Source organism: Salvelinus fontinalis, chromosome 8, assembly GCF_029448725.1.
Source record: "Salvelinus fontinalis isolate EN_2023a chromosome 8, ASM2944872v1, whole genome shotgun sequence".
Classification (NCBI taxonomy): domain Eukaryota; kingdom Metazoa; phylum Chordata; class Actinopteri; order Salmoniformes; family Salmonidae; genus Salvelinus; species Salvelinus fontinalis.
In genome coordinates, this window is record NC_074672.1 from 19,325,868 (window position 1) to 19,344,013 (window position 18,146).

At 41.2% G+C, this 18,146-nt stretch overlaps 2 protein-coding genes across 12 annotated transcripts in view; one reads left to right on the forward strand and one right to left on the reverse strand.

The window, feature by feature from the left end:
* LOC129860825 (synaptotagmin-2-like) overlaps positions 1-14,460 on the forward strand; it is a 77,178-nt gene extending 62,718 nt beyond the window's left edge. For 4 of the 6 annotated variants that reach the window (XM_055931626.1, XM_055931627.1, XM_055931625.1 and 1 more), the window contains 6 exons: positions 2,776-2,913; positions 3,570-3,737; positions 5,480-5,647; positions 5,864-5,981; positions 6,628-6,761; positions 7,799-14,460. In XM_055931626.1, the coding sequence (XP_055787601.1) occupies positions 2,776-2,913; positions 3,570-3,737; positions 5,480-5,647; positions 5,864-5,981; positions 6,628-6,761; positions 7,799-8,014 (942 nt within the window). In that variant the 3' untranslated portion in view covers positions 8,015-14,460. The remainder of the gene's footprint in view (positions 1-2,775; positions 2,914-3,569; positions 3,738-5,479; positions 5,648-5,863; positions 5,982-6,627; positions 6,762-7,798) is intronic. The other 2 variants (XM_055931628.1, XM_055931631.1) reach the window with 1 other exon arrangement.
* A 158-nt stretch (positions 14,461-14,618) lies between these two features.
* The window catches only part of LOC129860826 (protein phosphatase 1 regulatory subunit 12B-like), a 45,029-nt gene continuing 41,501 nt past the window's right edge, over positions 14,619-18,146 (reverse strand). For 3 of the 6 annotated variants that reach the window (XM_055931633.1, XM_055931632.1, XM_055931635.1), the window contains one exon: positions 17,013-17,266. In XM_055931633.1, the coding sequence (XP_055787608.1) occupies positions 17,144-17,266 (123 nt within the window). In that variant the 3' untranslated portion in view covers positions 17,013-17,143. Of the gene's footprint in view, positions 15,762-17,012; positions 17,267-18,146 lie in introns of those variants that run through there. The other 3 variants (XM_055931634.1, XM_055931636.1, XR_008760466.1) reach the window with 2 other exon arrangements.

An 18,146-nucleotide genomic window follows, 5' to 3' on the forward strand; every position in this document is an offset into this window, starting at 1 on the left:
CGTGTATCTTGACTGTGGTGGACTTCTCTGCCTACGGTAGGTCTGACGGCACGCGGCACCCCTCTCTGGCCGCTCTGTGTAAGCGCAGACCAGAGCAGGGGGAAAGGTGGGGTTGGGCTGGGCTTGTGGAAGGGATTGGCGATGATGACAGTGGGTGCTATGGCTTTCTAAGTCTTGCAAGCTTACTGTAGGTGCTGTGGGTGCTTGAGGGTGTAGCTATGGGAGCGATTAAGCTGCTTCGCAAGTCCACTGATTTGATATGCTGCCACACCGACTGCCATGATGATGTCTTGAGTATCCATGGAGAGGTTGCAATTTGGGTAAAAGATGAAAATAAAATCCGATATGACCTCTGAAGTGGAAATGTTTGAAATGGTTTTGAAATGAACGTGAAACTCATCCTATGGTTGATGAATGATAACGAGTGCACTGAGGCAACCCAGTAGAGATCACTAACATGCATGTGCAAAGGGTGAGGTTGGCTATTTGTCAAATTATGGGTGAAACTTTACCTCATTGAGAACATTAAACATGTTTCCACAATCGTGTTACCTAATCAAGCACAATCGTGTTACCTAATCAAGCACAATCGTGTTACCTAATCAAGCACAATCGTGTTACCTAATCAAGCACATTATTGTGCATAGTAATCATCACAGAAATATTTTACAGTAACTATAATACGAGTCTTTTCCATGCTCTGCTTTGAGTGTGAAATTCATATGTCATTTCTACAACCTAAATTCAGCTGTGCAAATATGCTCAGAGATCAAGGTGAGATAAAGTGGTTTGTATCTCTTGACAAAGACCAACCCAAGCCCTTTCAGAAGGTACCATTGAATGGCCACAACTTGACTTGAGAGTAATTATCCTGGATGACCCATGATGCTACTGACCCTTTAGGTTTTAGTCAACGTGTCCCTTTCTCCCTGGAGCAGTGGTGTTAGTGGAAAAGAATGGTGGGCCAGAAAGTTTGACCACTGGTTAAAACGTGAGCCGCATTTGACTTCTCGTTAGACAGCATGATTAAAATGTACAACCCAGAGGTAAGTACAGTACACCAATTGACCGCATAGATTTGGATTTCATAACTCCATGAATGAGCTCACAAACCAAAAGTCATCATAGTTATGACAATGGGGGCATACTTTCGGACATACCATTCGGTATCCTAAAATCCCACTGCATGTATGGTATGATTTAGACTGGAACTCTCCAAAATAGCATGACTTCCCATGGCTGTGCAATTTTCACGTACACAGTTTTTCAGGATTGCGAGGCATGCAATCTTGACTACCAAGATTATTAGTGTTGTTGATACAATCCTTACATGTACAACAGAAGACTATAAGAGACTGGGAACAACTGAGTCATTTCATCTACATTTTGCTCTCTGTAAGGATTACTGTATTCTCCTGCATTGTGTGGCCTGGCATGCTCGAATGCAAAGCATTTACCACAATAAATTTATAAAATGCACTATAAAGAGATGGAGTGTGTGTGTGTGTGTTTGTTTGTGTATGTGTGCGTGCGTGTGTTTGAAGAGAGAATGTGTGTGGGCTTGTGTGCTTACGTATGCTTGTTGTTGGTTAAAAGTATGCTCTGTTAATGTAAGGTATATACAGTATGTAAGGCTGTGTATGCAAGGGTGAATATAGTATGTAGACACAGTGTCTGTGTGAATGTGTTAGTAATCGGGTGGGTGTTTGTGTCTGTGAATGTGTGTTGTGTGTGGATGGCTGTCTGTGTTTTAGAATACAACGTAGAATGAGCTGCAGACATCCCCGGTTCCTCTTCCAGGGTAAGCTCTGCGGTGAATAGCATGGCCCTACTAATTTACATATGGAGTAGTTTATGTGTCATACACAATATTTAAAAATGAATATTCAAAAAGGTATGCAAAAAATCCCATAAAAGGGTCAGTAATTCTATATTTAAAAAATATATATATATCACCTTTATTTAACCAGGTAGGCCAGTTGAGAACAAATTCTCATATACCATAGTGTCATGGTTAGCTATTTTGTTAATTGTATGATCATATGCACTGACAATGGGATTTGTAAATGTTACCAATAACTATAGATACTGTACAATACATCTGTAACAAGCATTGTGTATTAGCAGAAGTTATTAGCTCATATCTGCTGTAGTTAAGTGTTGCTTTTTCAGTAATTACGATGATTATGTCAGTGGAGGTGTAATCACTGCAGGACATTTTGTGGTATATTTGACTCTTATCACTCTATTGTAGAGTGTTGCTATGGGATAGATTCTCAACGTTTCAGAAGCATGAGTAGTTACAGCGATCACTATCTCAGATCTGATCCAATCTATAGTACATGTATGCCTAAAGGATGCTTTTATCTGATCTATAGGGTGCACAGCATTTGTCCTGCCTGGGTCTACCCCTGTTGCAAACTCTGACTACATATTGACTCTTTTACTTCACATTTTCTTATTTTTTACATTCAGTATATCCCTCTATTTCTCTCTTCTGTCAGTGACTATACAGTAAATAATGAATGATGAATATAGAGTGCAAAAGCAAATGGTGTCACCCAAGGAATAGTGAAATCAAGTCATGTTGCAACTAAGGTCATGTATAAAACGATGTGCACACTGCACTGGTAACATCTGGGTAAACAAGCGGGGGGGAAGTGGCAGGTAGATGGCTGCAGTGACTAACCAGACTGCTGAAGAAGAACCTATAGGTGCTTTTTACTCTCTCTGTTCAAATTTCTGACGCCCCCTCCTGCCCCCTTGTCATTCTAGAAACAGGACGATGATGATTATGATGAAGATGATGCTGAGACTGGTATGACTGGAGATGAGAAAGAGGAAGAGGTGAAGGAGAAAGAAAAGCTCGGGAAGCTTCAGTACTCCATAGATTATGACTTCCAGGACAACAAGGTGGGTGTTTTGACTTGAGCAGGTGGCTTTCTGACGACCCAGGAGCTTAAATAGACTATTTTACTGTGTTGGGAAAAAGTCCAAAAATAAGCTTCAGTGCACAAACGGCCTAAGCCTTTAGTCCAAGTTAGTTTTCAAAGCAATTGATTTATGCCATTTGGTGAGTGTTTTTTAGCCTCCAGAAAATGCAGCTTTGAATGAATATGTCTTGGTTGGGCAAAAGCCAAGGACAGCAGTAAATGTGACATTTCTGACTCTAAAGGATTGATTCAACCCATCATTCTACAGTTATCCTTTCAGGATAAAATCAGTCAAACTTTGACCAAGACTCCATTCCTTGTTTGTGTTATATAAGCAACGTATGATTGGATTTCCTTGACCTGATACGCAGCATTTGCTCCGTCCTCTTACTCTTCTGTGGAGAATCTTCTTTGTTCACTGAGACCTTGAGGACCTCACAACAGACCAAAGCATCGTAACCTGTTATACAAGCATAAAGCAAAGGCTTTCTTTCATCTGTTCAAATAAATATCTGTTCCAAGAGCAGAAGGTTAAACTGTAGGTTGTCTCCGGAACTGTGAGCGGACACTTTCTGGGTACATAGTGCATTGAGGCAGATTGACTGACCCCTTTGACCCTTGACCCCTGACCCCCAGCTCACAGTGGGCCTCCTCCAAGCAGCTGATCTCCTCTCCATGGACAGCGGTGGCACCTCTGACCCCTATGTCAAGGTCTACGTCCTCCCAGACAAGAAGAAGCATTTTACCACCAAAGTGCACAAGAAGACACTGAATCCTACCTTTAATGAGACCTTCATCTTCAAGGTAGGCTACTGTACTTTGATCTCTCTCTCTCCTATACCGTATATCAGAATTATAAAGATAAATCTAATAGTCCTAAACTATGGTGGATGACCAGACAATAACTCCTGCCAGACAGCCAGTTACCCAAAGCCTGATGCATCAGCTATGCTTTCTCTCTCATCCGATTCATCTGCTGGACTGATGTCTCAGATAACACCTCATAATGGAGATTCCCCAATCCACTGCAGACTCCCTGCATCTGATACCAGCTAACCTCCACAAGAGTCAGCGCCTTGCATGTGTAGATGCTCAGATGCTTTTACACACATAAATGTATTCTTTCTAAGAGTAGTCCTCCTTATATTTTCCCCTCATGTTTGTTTAATTAAATGAGGGTAGAAATAAATCCCTATCGTATAAAGCTATCATAAAAATTCCATATATCTGGTAATATCTGAAGTTCAAAGACATTATTAGATGATTTATGAACCATTACTTACAAGCTATTCTTCAGATATTATGTAACTACTGTCTAATGTGTACGGTATATATATGACTCTAATTTCAGCAACCAGGAATAGCCTCAAGCATCTCAATGTTAGAATCTAATTAAAGCTACAGTCTGTTCCCAGGTGCTTTCATTAATGTTAATGGGTGTGTGTGTGTGTGCGCATCTGTGTGCATATGATGGAGAGCCGATGCATAGACTTCATTAAACTCGATTCTGGCTGGAGAATGTGACTGGAAGAGCTTGGCCAGTGATAAAGCAGAACTTTTGAAGCCTATGAGCTGATCTGATCTGAGTAGGGGATAGGATGGGATTGAGCTAATCTGATCTGAGCAGGGGATAGGATGGGATTGAGCTGAGCTGATCTGAACAGGGGATAGGATGGGATTGAGCTGAGCTGATCTGAACAGGGGATAGGATAGGATTGAGCTGAGCTGATCTGAGCAGGTGATAGGATGGGATTGAGCTGAGCTGACCTGAACAGGGGATAGGATGGGATTGAGCTGAGCTGATCTGACAGGGGATAGGATGGGATTGAGCTGAGCTGAGCTGATCTGAGCAGGGGATAGGATGGGATTGAGCTGAGCTGATCTGAGCAGGGGATAGGATGGGATTGAGCTGAGCTGATCTGAGCAGGTGATAGGATGGGATTGAGCTGAGCTGATCTGAGCAGGTGATAGGATGGGATTGAGCTGAGCTGATCTGAGCAGGGGATAGGATGGGATTGAGCTGAGCTGATCTGAGCAGGTGATAGGATGGGATTACAATCCAGTTAAAGGAGAACACCACCTCCCTTCCTCTCGTTTGACTGCTGACAGGCTGTACTGTTCGGTTCTGCTGAGTGAGCAGCGCACAATTCAGGCTGGCTCTGGCCCTCTGTTCCTCTTCTCCCACTAATTATTCCCATACGCCCATCACTTCTCTGCGGGCAGAGAGAGCATCAGCTCTCATTGCAGGGAAATACAGCCCAGACCCATTATAGAGATGACCAAAGAGGTCCAAGATACTCTGCCCTAATTTATACACTTCCAAATTGTGAGATTCTTTGGATGCTACATACAGCTATTTGTGCATGTCTGCCTCTCATCATTCAAGGTCAAAGTATGTTGAACAGGTATAAAAAAAAAATCTAAAATGACATTGGCAAACCTGTTCTCAAAGACTCCTTAACACTCTCCTCAGCTAAGCAAAGGTGTTCTTGCTTCAGAGGGTAACATTGATAAAAGATGGTGCTAGTAATGTTGATGTTTTTCAGATTCCATTCCAAGAGATGGGTGGCAAGACTTTGGTCATGCAGGTCTTTGACTTTGACCGCTTCTCTAAGCATGACGTCATTGGAGAGGTGAAACTACCCTTGCACAAACTGGACCTAGCCCAGCCACTGGAGGAGTGGAGGGACCTGGACAGTGCAGAGAAAGAAGAGGTAAATGTGGAGTACCATCTCCCCACTTTCATTCAGTCCTTTGAAATATCGTGTTCTGAATATCAGTTCAGTTTTTATCCTCATTGTGTGAATGGTTCCCTTATATAGGTGTCTCTTATGGGCAAGGACATGCATACAATGAACATTGAGGATGAATGTTATTACATTGAATAAGTTTTGTTCTCCTCTTTACCCTTTCTCCCATCCCACACGCAGCAAGAGAAGCTGGGAGATATCTGCATCTCTCTGCGCTACGTGCCCACTGCCGGGAAACTCACCATCTGCATCCTGGAGGCCAAGAACCTCAAGAAGATGGACGTGGGAGGACTGTCAGGTAAAATATGGAAAGATAATCACTGTGAACAAAACACTGGAAACAGATGCACTGTCGAGTATAAGCTGTCCCTACCTCCCATATCCTGCTTCCATGTGTTCCCCTTGGTCAAGGACAAGGACATTGTACTGTAAGCACCAGTATTCTACCTCTATTCACACAGTACGAAACCCAAATCTGTATTCCCATTAGAGAGCTAATAAAAAAGAATACAGCTATTTTCAGTGTTTCTTTGTGCATTATAATGTGGTAGAGGCTAAATACCAGTAAAACCTTGCTGCTGTAGACTACATTGCAAGCAGCCAATCTCCGGGGCGATTCAGTCTGTGCTCACGTGCTGACTCTGCAGTACTCACCACTCTCCTTTCAGTAGCTCCACTCCCTTCAGCTAAACTGCACTGCAACCATCTGCTGGCGGTTTACTGCATTGCAACCACTGCTGGGTTCCTTTGTATTGTTACTAGAGCCCTGATGGTAATGAAGTATTGTGTTTTAAAGATCGAATTCTGCTGAAACTGTGATAAATGGGCAGGTAGCTAAATCTAGTAAGCTACAAAGAGCCATGTTTGTTAATTATCCCAATAGTGAGTCTGTGACCAGGCTTGTTTTAATACCTGGCTGTGTGTATCACTCGCTCTGTGTGCAGATCCCTATGTGAAGATCAACTTGATGCAGAACGGCAAGCGTCTGAAGAAGAAGAAGACCACGGTGAAGAAGAACACTCTGAATCCATACTACAACGAGTCCTTCAGCTTTGAGATCCCTATTGAGCAGATGCAGGTAGAGTGTACAGCTGGGAACAAAGACAGACAGACAGACAGACAGACAGACAGACAGACAGACAGACAGACAGACAGACAGACAGACAGACAGACAGACAGACAGACAGACAGACAGACAGACAGACACACACAGACACACACACAGACACATAGACACACACACAGACACACACACACACACACACACCACAGTTTATGGAGACTTCCTCTTAATTACACAGAATGGTCAATGGCAAATACATCTCAACTGATCCCTCTGAACCCTTCAAATGTGCCTGCGGGCAAGGGCACTTAGCTAATTATCCTACCACAGTCAAGTAAGGGCATAGAACAAACCAAAATATACTATATCACAAAGCTACAGAGATCATACTTTGCCGTCTGTGGATGATGTGACATACTTACATTTACATTTACATTTTAGTCATTTAGCAGACGCTCTTATCCAGAGCGACTTACAGTAGAGTTCATACATTTTATTACATTTTTACATACTGAGACAAGGATATCCCTACCGGCCAAACCCTCCCTAACCCGGACGACGCTATGCCAATTGTGCGTTGCCCCACGGACCTCCCGGTTGCGGCCGGCTGCGACAGAGCCTGGGCGCGAACCCAGAGACTCTGGTGGCTGGTATGCTGATTAGGTGTAGGAGGAAGTGGATGTGATTAACATGCTACAGTACAGTACTGGCAGTGTGACAACATCATCCATGCTGAAGGGAGTTTCCTGCCATGGCTGCTAGTAGCTACATCTATATGCATCATAGCGTGTCTCTGTTTCTCAGAGGGCTGATTAGCACGCCGGCTAAAACCAGAATTAAATCACACCCCCTTGTGTATCATTGCTTTAATACCTGTGGAATTGGATGATACACCCTAAATGACAGTAATGTGTACAGTGTACAGCTGGGTGGGAACAAAGTGCCCAAAGGCATACTGTACATGCACCATGGAATTAGATGATGCAATTGTATTCGGGCAAGATCATTATAAATGCCAATAATGTAACACCTTTCTTTTTTTCATTCCCTAGAAAATCCAAGCTGTGGTCACAGTGCTGGATTATGACAAGATTGGTAAAAACGACGCCATCGGGAAGATCTGGGTGGGCAGCAAGGCGACGGGCACCCAGCTGAAGCACTGGTCCGACATGCTGGCCAACCCTCGCCGCCCCATCGCTCAGTGGCATCCACTGCAGCCCGAGGAGGAGATTGATGCTTCGCTGGCAGCCCTGAACGCCAAGAAGTAAACCTCCTCTACCCCAAACACCCATACCCAAACCTACCTATCCACCTCACCCCTGGTCCTACACATCTCCCAATACTACATTCCAAACCAACATACCAACCCATTCTACACCCTTCACCGCACAATATACATAAATATACATATCCTAATTGACGTGATGAAAAAATTATAGAAAAGAAAAGCATTATATTCCCCCTCAGCTGTGCCATTCCACAAGGAGATGTTACAAGACAGATTACTCATTTGATTGCATTTGAAACATACATTTGTATCGGGGTTGCAGTTAGTAACTTGTTATCATGAAGATAGAATCCTAGCGTGTGAAAACAGGAGTCCGATGTGATGGAGGATTAGGAAAGTAAAACCATGTATTCACTCTTTCTGTACCTTTTCAACCCCCTCCCCTTAGAGAAAACGTTTGCTTCAATACTGCTTAATACTTCAAATGCTTTATACTGCCATGTAATAGAGGAAAACACAAGCAGGTTCATTCCTTGGGTGTATTGTTGCACCATGCTCCACACCTGCCAGTTACTTACTTACTACATACTAGATTCCATTAGTTTGAACTACATTCCTAGAGTTGGGTAAAGAGTAGGGATAGCCAATATCCAGTTACCCCACACTGTTAACACACTGCCTTTTTGATCATTAGCTCATCTGCTCACCCATATTCTCAGGTACACTGAGAGAAAACTGAAACGTCATGCCTTTCTTTCTAAACGGGTTGTCATTTAAAATGTTCTGCAACATGATTTGAAAACCTCTGTCTGGTGCTGGATTGGTTTCTTGTTCCATGATCTGAGACTAGTCTAAGTATATCACTGAAATTAACCAGGGGATAGTCTCTCTAGAGTGTCTCTCGATAACACAGTTTGTGGTTGTCAATCCTCAGAGTTGAGATGTGAAACGTGTTTAGGATAAAGGGACTATGAGCCACTGTAAGGGTCTAGCTTTTGCTATGCTGGGAAAGCATGCAAGAGAGAGAGAGAATATCTATGTGGAAACTCAAAGGACTGAATGGGATCCTGGTTGACACAACGTTGTTTGTCAGGTGTCTATTCTACTGCCTGCAATCTACCACCTTCTCCTCCAATGCCTCTAGTATATATAATCTCTCTCCCTGTTCAGTGCTACTGCCATTAGTCATGGACTCACAACAAGGATTTCACTTCTTCAAAAGGAATCCCTGTATCCGTCTTACAGTCATAAAGGAGACAAGCCTTCTAAGAAATGAAATAAGCAATTCTCAACTACCAGGGACGCCTTCCAATTAGCTGTGTTGTTTTTTTTTTACTTACCCTCTTATTTTCAACTTCAAACACTTTTATTCCTCAAGCACTTTAAATCCACATGTTCTGTTCTGCTTATTCTACTCTCCAAAAACCAGAGCTTTAACAATTTATTTTATGACGAATAATTCCTGGTAAAAGAAAAACAAGAGCAAGAGAGGGAATTTGAGTGAATCATTGTTTTTGTTGGTTTGTTTGATCATTTGTAACCTTGCCTGTCTTGTGACTATACTTTGATTGTTCTGAGAACATTTTTCTTAAGTTTGATTGAAAGGATAAGGTCTGGAAGGAGGTACTGTTATGTGTATGTTATACACAGATGACCAAACTGCTGAATCCAATTGCACTATACTGGATATCACTCTGTTCTGTAGTTATAGACGTGGTTCTTTGATCTATGTTGTTTTTGTGATGAGATGTCGTGAGTTTGAGTTGGTTGTGGAGTGTACAGCCACACAAGTCAGGTCTCATATTAGAAAGTCTGCTGATTGGGAAAGAGACACATTTTAGTCAAATGCTGCTCCTCAGATCCTTCACTGAATGAGTGATTTTTACACTTTGACTTTCTCTTGGGATAAATTTGATTATAAAAGTGGTCATATGACTGAATGAAATGTACAATTTGCTTACCCTCTTAAACATGTAAAAGTCCAAGCAAAATATAATTAGATAAGAGCCACACTTGTCATTTGATGGAACATGAATTGTCCCTGTGCACCATCTTGTTCAAAAAAACTAAATGGTACAGAAAACGACTTGATTGTGTTAAAGAACAAGCAAAGCAATTTAATGTTTTAACAGTTTGATAACTTTTATACTGTAAGTCTTTGGGAATTACAGTAGTGATTGTTGGTGAATTTATTACTTTTCTCTATTGGACAACCATATATTTATTTATATGTCCAGTAGGGGTCAGATTAGTTATGTTTTACATTTAGTTTCTTCTCTATGTTCAAAAAGCAACACTAAAGAAAAGACAACATACAAGCAATCAAACAACCCATCGTTGTGTAGTTTCCTATATACATAGTTCATGCATGTTTCTACAAAATACTGTACATAAGAGCATGTTTTAGAGATAAAGCAATTATATCTTGTGTACGTATGTGGGTGTCATTTGTCATTTTAATACTGTAACAATGGAGAAAAAAGATGCACAGTATATTTTCTAAATGAATCAAATGTGTATTATTTTACATGAATGGGTTATTGGAGAGAATGTCATAATTTATTAGAAATAGGATCCTGTCCACGCCTGAACTTTTGAGCAAGTGTGTTGTCAAGTACTGTGTGTGAGTCCATGTAGAATGAAAACGTAGCTGCATGCTTGCTATCTAACTCCTTGTGCTATTTCATTTGGACTAATCATCATTTATTTAAAATGTATTTATGTATTTATTTATTCATACAATGTTTTATTTTGTGATTATTTAAGTTTATTGTTGTTTTCTTTACAAATATCAAACATTTAGGGGTCTCACAGTTCAAGAAATACATCTATTCCAAAGTGGAACTCTCCAATGATCAGTGCCAATGCTGAAATGAGGCAGAACTGAATCCACACATCTCCAGACTGTGGACAAAAAGCCCCCTATTGTACATTTGTTGGTTTTGTTTTACTTTGCGTTGGTTTAATGACCTGATACCCTTTGCAATTCTGGATATTTTACAGTGTTTATTAAAGGAATATGTGTATGTGTATACAGATAGTTGAATTAGATCAAAACTAAAGCCATAAGACTCGAGCACTAGCTTTTTAGAGCTCTGCTGAGTAACTAGAGTTACAGAAGTGTTTTTGATGACACATCTATATATTCCTAGGTCAGTGTTTCTCTTCTACATTTTCTTCAGAACTCTACTCGTCTAGATTCCAGAAGGCAAAATACTGAGCAGTTGTGAGTTTAGTAGAGTGGATGTGATTTTGTTTTCTACTATGAAGTTGTTGAAGTTGTCTTTATGTTATAAAGGTAGTAGCAGATTTTTTCCCGCGATGTAATTTGTATATGCCTTGTTTTGATAGTATGAATCATGGGTCATGGTCTTCTTATGTCAAAAGATGTTATCGAAAATACTCAAAAGACGGCATGCAGAACATTGACATGATCGAACTGTGAGTGTCAGGCTGGCCTGTCGGTGATCCTTGGGCTGAGTGCAATTCATTTAGGACCCTGACTGCGGTCTATGGACCCCTCTATAGGAACTATGCTGTCACGGAACAGCTGAGTTTTCATCTACAGTGGCTTTACAGACTTATACATATGATATAATATTGTGATCAACGATATGCCAAACAATCTATATCTAACTTGTAACAATGCCAAGCCTCAGCATAATTTTTTGATCAACATCTGGTGCATTCATGGTAAACAGTAAAGTTAAGATAAATATTCTACAGCATAATCTTAGCCATTTTGATGGAAACTAGCTGTGCCAAGTCGACATTTCGTCTAATGGCAACACTATTTAAATAATAACAGTGTTGTCTGATATCCCATTGAACATGTTTGCAACAATTTAATAGCAGGATCATTGATGTTGCTTCTTCACTCAATGTTACAATCAAACCTGTTGGACTGTGACCGAACCGAGGCACATTAATCCAGTTGAAGATTTCAGTGTCTTTCTAAAATACTGCCAGTATATTCATCTATATTTACAATTCTATGAAAATCCTCATCAGTAATCTGTTTGAATCTATTTCAGAGCCAAAATAATTCTACTGATACGGATGCAGATTAGATGATAAGATAACTTTCATTAAAGGTTAATATACAGCACATTTGTATCAAAAAGATTGTTTCAATGCGTTTTACACTGCCACGGTCATTGCAATCAAGACCACCAGCTGGACAGTTAGCTCTATGGAGGAAAGAGACTGAGAACTGTGTGTTTGTCTGTATTTATGTATGTGTGTTATAGCAGAGGTTCTCAAACTTTTTGGGGCCGGGGACCCCTTTTGTGATAGCAAATTCATCAGGGACCCCCTCATAACTTGAGTGAGATAAAAAAAAATAGCATACAGGGAGTTTTACTATGACTTCGGAAGTGCATGGCCAGACTAAGGAACATTTTAAAGGCCCACCTCTTGGCATCTTAGAAAATGTTACAGTTTAAGCTAATATCCTGCAATTCTACACACTTTTGCAATGATGCAGAGAGAAAATGTTTCATTTTGAAAGTTGGAAGTATTTTTTCCCTAACACCACACAGATTGATTAGTTGATTATTTAAATCAGCTGTGTAGTACTATGGCAAAAAACAAAACGTGCACCCCTTGGTGTCCTGAGGACTGAGTTTGGGAAACCCTACCTAAATTGAAACAATAACAAAGAACTCTATTTTGGTAAAAAGCTGAGTGATGAGCCTGGAGAAATGTAACAACTCTTAAATGCATAGACAGAGCTATGGATACAAGGACTGACCATCCACACAATCAAAATGATAGTTTTAACAATATTTTGAGGCTATGCAGTGTTTGTTTACATTTACACCGTTTACAAACATTGGAGTAAAACAAGCTTATATTTTGGGGTCTGATAGGTTATGGTATGACAGTTGAACTAAGCTCATGAGGCATTTATAAGTTATATTTTTCAAGAATCAATGGGTATATTATGGTATTCCATACCAAAAATGGATGTAGCAACTAAGGATTCTCACTTTAAATTACAAAGCATATACGTGTGGGGGAGGTACAATAATTATTAAATAGAAAAATTGATAATTGGTGGAGCACTGTGGATACCATCATCCCTGTGAGCCTCCCAGGCCCATGTTGCCCAGGGTTAAGAACATAGATTGTAGATGAATAATATTACATTGTATTACACCCTCAAAACTTATTCCACAGATCCCTTTGACAAAATTAATTTACCTGAAATATGATTTGAGATATGACCATGGACCCCACTTTGAGAACCCCTGTGTTATAGGGACAAAAAGCATAGGCCCTTTATAAAGTTAGCAGTTGCCGTGCAAAAACACAGTACTACTGCAACTTACTATACCTAAACATATATATCTGCATGCCCAGAATACATAAACCATGCCTAATTGTACATTTGTGGTGATGAAAATAATTAACAAACATGTTTTTATTTACAATAGTTAATAGAGTTTAAAATGATTTCTATAATAGGATTACATATTTTTTGATAGCCTAAATTGATAAACTGTATCTACCTTATGCACAACTGCTTCAGAAACTAACTGTAGGCTATATCTCAGCAGGGGAGAAACAATGGATGGAGAGCATGATGATTCACACACTACATACTACAGTTCTTTTGTACTACTGGCTGCTTTGTTTCTATTAAATGACATTTAAGTACATTATAAAAAGGGGTCAATGGGACTTAAAGGAAAACTCTCCAAACTAGAGTCCATCATATTATCCAACTTCTATGTCAGTAATATGTTAGGGGGTGTCATTGGGCATAGGTCACTCACCACCTAACGATGTGTTCTCCTGTCTCTGTTTGTGTAGCTCGCGTTGTACTGTAATAATCACTAGGTTAGTGTTGTGTTTCTTTGTATTGTATTTAGAATGCGAAACTGCAGTAGGGCCAATTGAAGAGACAATTATTGAACTTTTCCACCATGAAGTCACTGTTTTGTCTTACCATTAATGTGCTGTTGTTGTGGAACTGGGCTCGCTGAGGTCTTCGGATCCAGAATTATAATGACAGATTTTCAGAGGAACGTCGTCCTTCACGTTTACAACATGGATATATACAGTACTGCCAAAATGCGCAGAATAGTACCAACTCCTTCTTGAACTTTTCCTTCACTCCTCATTCTCCATACTAGGATTGTATTCCACAAGACTGTTTTCCTTTGTCCTCCTCTCTTTCTCTTCATCCTCTTTTTAAGCCTCAGAGGACCATGAGATTGTGTGTCCTCAGGCTGTGTTTCTCTGTGTCTCAGTGTTGTGGTGCGTGTGTTCATGTCAGTACTTGTGCCTACTGTGGATCGCATGCTTTAGCCCTTGACTGGACACAAAACGTTGCTCAAATACAAATTCCCTACAGCCCATCAGCGGATGAGCATCGAGGATCCTTGTAAAGTTAGAGGGAACCAAATAACTCAATACAGATCTATCATAAGTGTTACCAGCTCTGTATGAAACAAATAGGAAATAAAGGCCTTTTAATTAGCTTGGATTCATGTGTTGTCTGTGCATCATGACTTGACTTGGTTCTTTACAAGTGGATTTCAACTTCAGCATCAGAGGGCTGGATTAAGAGCTACCCATTCATTTCGCAAGATATCTGGAATTTAGGGCACATTGGTATTGAGAACTCAGATTAAGTATTATATATTTAACCATCTATAGTTTATTAAGCAAGTGATCAAACCACAGCTGTGTGTACAAGTAGAATGTCAGTATTCCGGTCTCATATAACATATACATACATACATGGTAAAGTTATTTCAACATAAATACTGTCTTTAAATATACGTACAGTTCATTAGACTGATAGCTGTATTGGTCTTTAAGGAAAGGCACATAAAGGCCCTTGTATGTTGTTCCCTGTGCCATCTGCATTACAAATCATGTACATGTTTCACTTGAAAGAAAAGAAAAGAGGCTGTCCATCTTGCAACATAAGTTACTGTGTGGGCTCCAACGGTACGGTTTCATAGGATACATATTAATACTATATTGGTACAAATATAGTTGAGTATAAGTTCAAAGATTTTAAACCAAAAAATGCATAAATAAATTATTAAAATATCTAACAAATGTGACAAGTATGACATCTCAGAGACTATAGTGGACCACACTAATGAGCAGCTCAGAGAAAAGGGTCTGTGATGGAAATTGAACTACAAACCATAAAGATGAATCAGAAACAAGTCACAACATCTCACATCAGAAACATTCATGGCAATGTGTAATGTTATCACTGCAATGAAAGATTATTGAAAGTAATTCCTATGAGTGCTTTTTCAGTAGTTTGAGAAAAATAAAGTTGTTTTTGCAATGCACAATGAAGCACAAAATAAATACAGTATGTTTGTGATGTACAGGTAAAATATGTGGATGTGATATTGTTTAGATTGCTGGTCTGGAGCTTCGCAGTTTACTGTACCCCAGACCAACACTCTCTTTGTGCGGACGCTATATGCTCTTCGCACCTTTGACCTACTGGTATAAAGTGGGCCTAAGAGCATAGAGGTCAAGGGTCGAGGCAGGGGTCATCCGGATTTGGAAGGTTCCTCACCATGCCTCTGAGAACAGCTAGCAGGTAGGTGTCACTAATCACCATGGTTCAGTGTCAGGGTGGGAGGGTACCGAATGCTAATGATAGTGACACGTTGCAAGCATCAGGGAAGTGTCTGACTTTGACAGGGGGCACCACCCTCTTACTTGGACAACTTGCTGATGACACGAATCAGAGCTCCGTTTTCGTCCTTCAGTCTTTGGTTGTCTGATTTGAGCTCTGTCAAGACCTACAGGAACAGAGAGAGCAGCATTAGATTGTCATGGTAGCTTGTTCTCTATAGGGAACAGCAGTGACGCATACTGTAGACAGAAATATGTGGAAGGGACACTGCCTTGTCTATGTTCCTTCTGTTGAGGGACATTGACAGACATGATATAAACATTGTTTATCATTTTTCAGGCAAATTAGGAATGATATTCAATATTTAAATCACCAAGAACTCGTTGCTAAACGATTGAACTCTACAATCACGACATGCAAAGGGTGGACAAAAGACTAGCTTTCAGCAATGAGAGCATGCTGATACAGTATGATAGGGACATTATTTGGCGTATGGTTCTATTTGCAAACTGCGAACCGAAAGGGAGAGAGATGCAAGGCGGTCAACTTCCTCAATCTAGGTCATCTCCCACAGCATGAGTAATGATTAAAAATAGCCACAATCTTTGTCAAAATCTCCCCCATCCCCCACAGACAGTGCAGTGAACAATAACATTTTGTGCTTGCATGAAAAAGCCAACACAGACGATGATGCACTCATCTCTTCACTCCTGTCTAGTCCAGTTACCACAATTAAATAGCAACATATTGTTATGTATTATATTTGATGATGCATACTGCCAATGCCCCTGGAGAACAAGGACTGTTTGTCCTGTTCTGTCTCCGTCAAAGCTGTATGTAGTACACACACACCCACACCCACACACACACACACACACACACACACACACACACACACACACACAATACATGTTTTTTGGGCCAGTGGAAAAGAGTTTAGTGAGTTAATGGATGCCAATGAGATTACACATTCCATTCCCACATGATTGAGACAAAATGTACTAGTTTAAAATGTCAAATTTCCTTTCAGCCGCTACATTGGATACTGTAGCAAGAGGCAAACAATGAAATGTTAATCCCTACACAAGGTTCCATTGGTGACTTCGGCACTCGGCCATGCAGCAGTCTCTCAAGCACCGTCCAGACTGTTTCTGGGTTCGTTCAAGCTGTTGATTAAGTGACTCACTTGACTATACTGTAATAATAACCACTGGAGAAACGCCAGGCTACAACCACTACTGTCCTGGTCTCTACACAGCCTAGTAATTTGCCTATGTAGCATGGCTGGAGCTCAACATAGAGTTAAAGGCAGCGGTCACAAGATTATTTAGGGAGAGGGGTTTTAGGGTCAGCAAGAGGCATTCCACATGAGTGAGAGAGGCCAAAGGTGGAGGAGTGAGAGGTGGGCGGAACCTGCCTGAGAAGAGTACAGCAGCACAGCAGCAGAGAAGGGAGGAGGTGCAGCAGGAGGAGAACCAGAAGGAGGAAGGCAGAGAAGGAGGTGTGGCTGAGGGAGAGGAGGGGTAGAGAGGTGGGGGACAGGGGGGGTTAGAGGTCCTCTGTCTCAGGCAAGGAGGCCATCTGGGAGAGCTGGGCGAGGACACGCAGCATGGCCCTGTTCTCAGCCAAGAGACGCTCATTGCCGCTCCGCAGTGCCAGAACAGGGAGGGCCTATAAACACAGGAAGATGGAGAGACAGAAAGAGAGAGCAGGGGGGCAGGCCAGTGCAAGGGAGGAGACCGAGATAAACACACGCAATCACGCACAGAGGCAGACGTACACACTGAGGAGCTCCTCAATGACATTCACACAAATATACTGTAAAAGGAAAGAAGAAAAATCTATGCAAAAGAAAAGCTAAGCACAGCAAGGAACTATTCTTAGTTTTGCTCTCCACAAACCTGGGCTGTTTTAAAAAGGCAGTGGCTGGGGAGGTGCTGTATGGATTACATAGCTTGTCAGTCATGCTGGGGTGAGAAGTGGGCAGGGGACTTTCAATATAACATTACATTTCAGCATAAGTAAGAGAGCCCAATAAGTTATAGGAAAATGGAAATTATTAATTTCCCTGGGTTCCCTGGCAAGACTGAGGTAAACATCAGGTCTGGGGATTGACGGCGTTCCTAAGGGAAACCACAGGCACGCAAGGAGGCAGCACACACGGAGACAGAGGAAAGTCGAGCCCCATGTGGCTCAGAGAGTGGCCTCAGAGGCTTCCCCTCAGCAACCCAGAGAGGAGAAGAAAGTCAGATAGAACGGGAAGAAGTTAAGATTAGCCTGAAGGGAAGGGAAAAAGGAAGAGAGAAGCCCAGTGAGGAGAAGAAGGCTAGAGAGGAAGAGAGAAGGCTAGGGAGAAAGAGATGGAGGAGATCCAGCTGCTAACACCCCAGGGCACTTTGGAGGAAACCATTTGAAGTCTGCCTTTACTCGGACTGAAAAATTCATGGATATGTCAGACTGTTCCTCTGTGCTGTCTCGGTAAGCCTTTCACAACACACTGTTCTGAAGGACCACTATTGAAAAGTTTATCTTGGAGTGGAGAGAGAGAGTA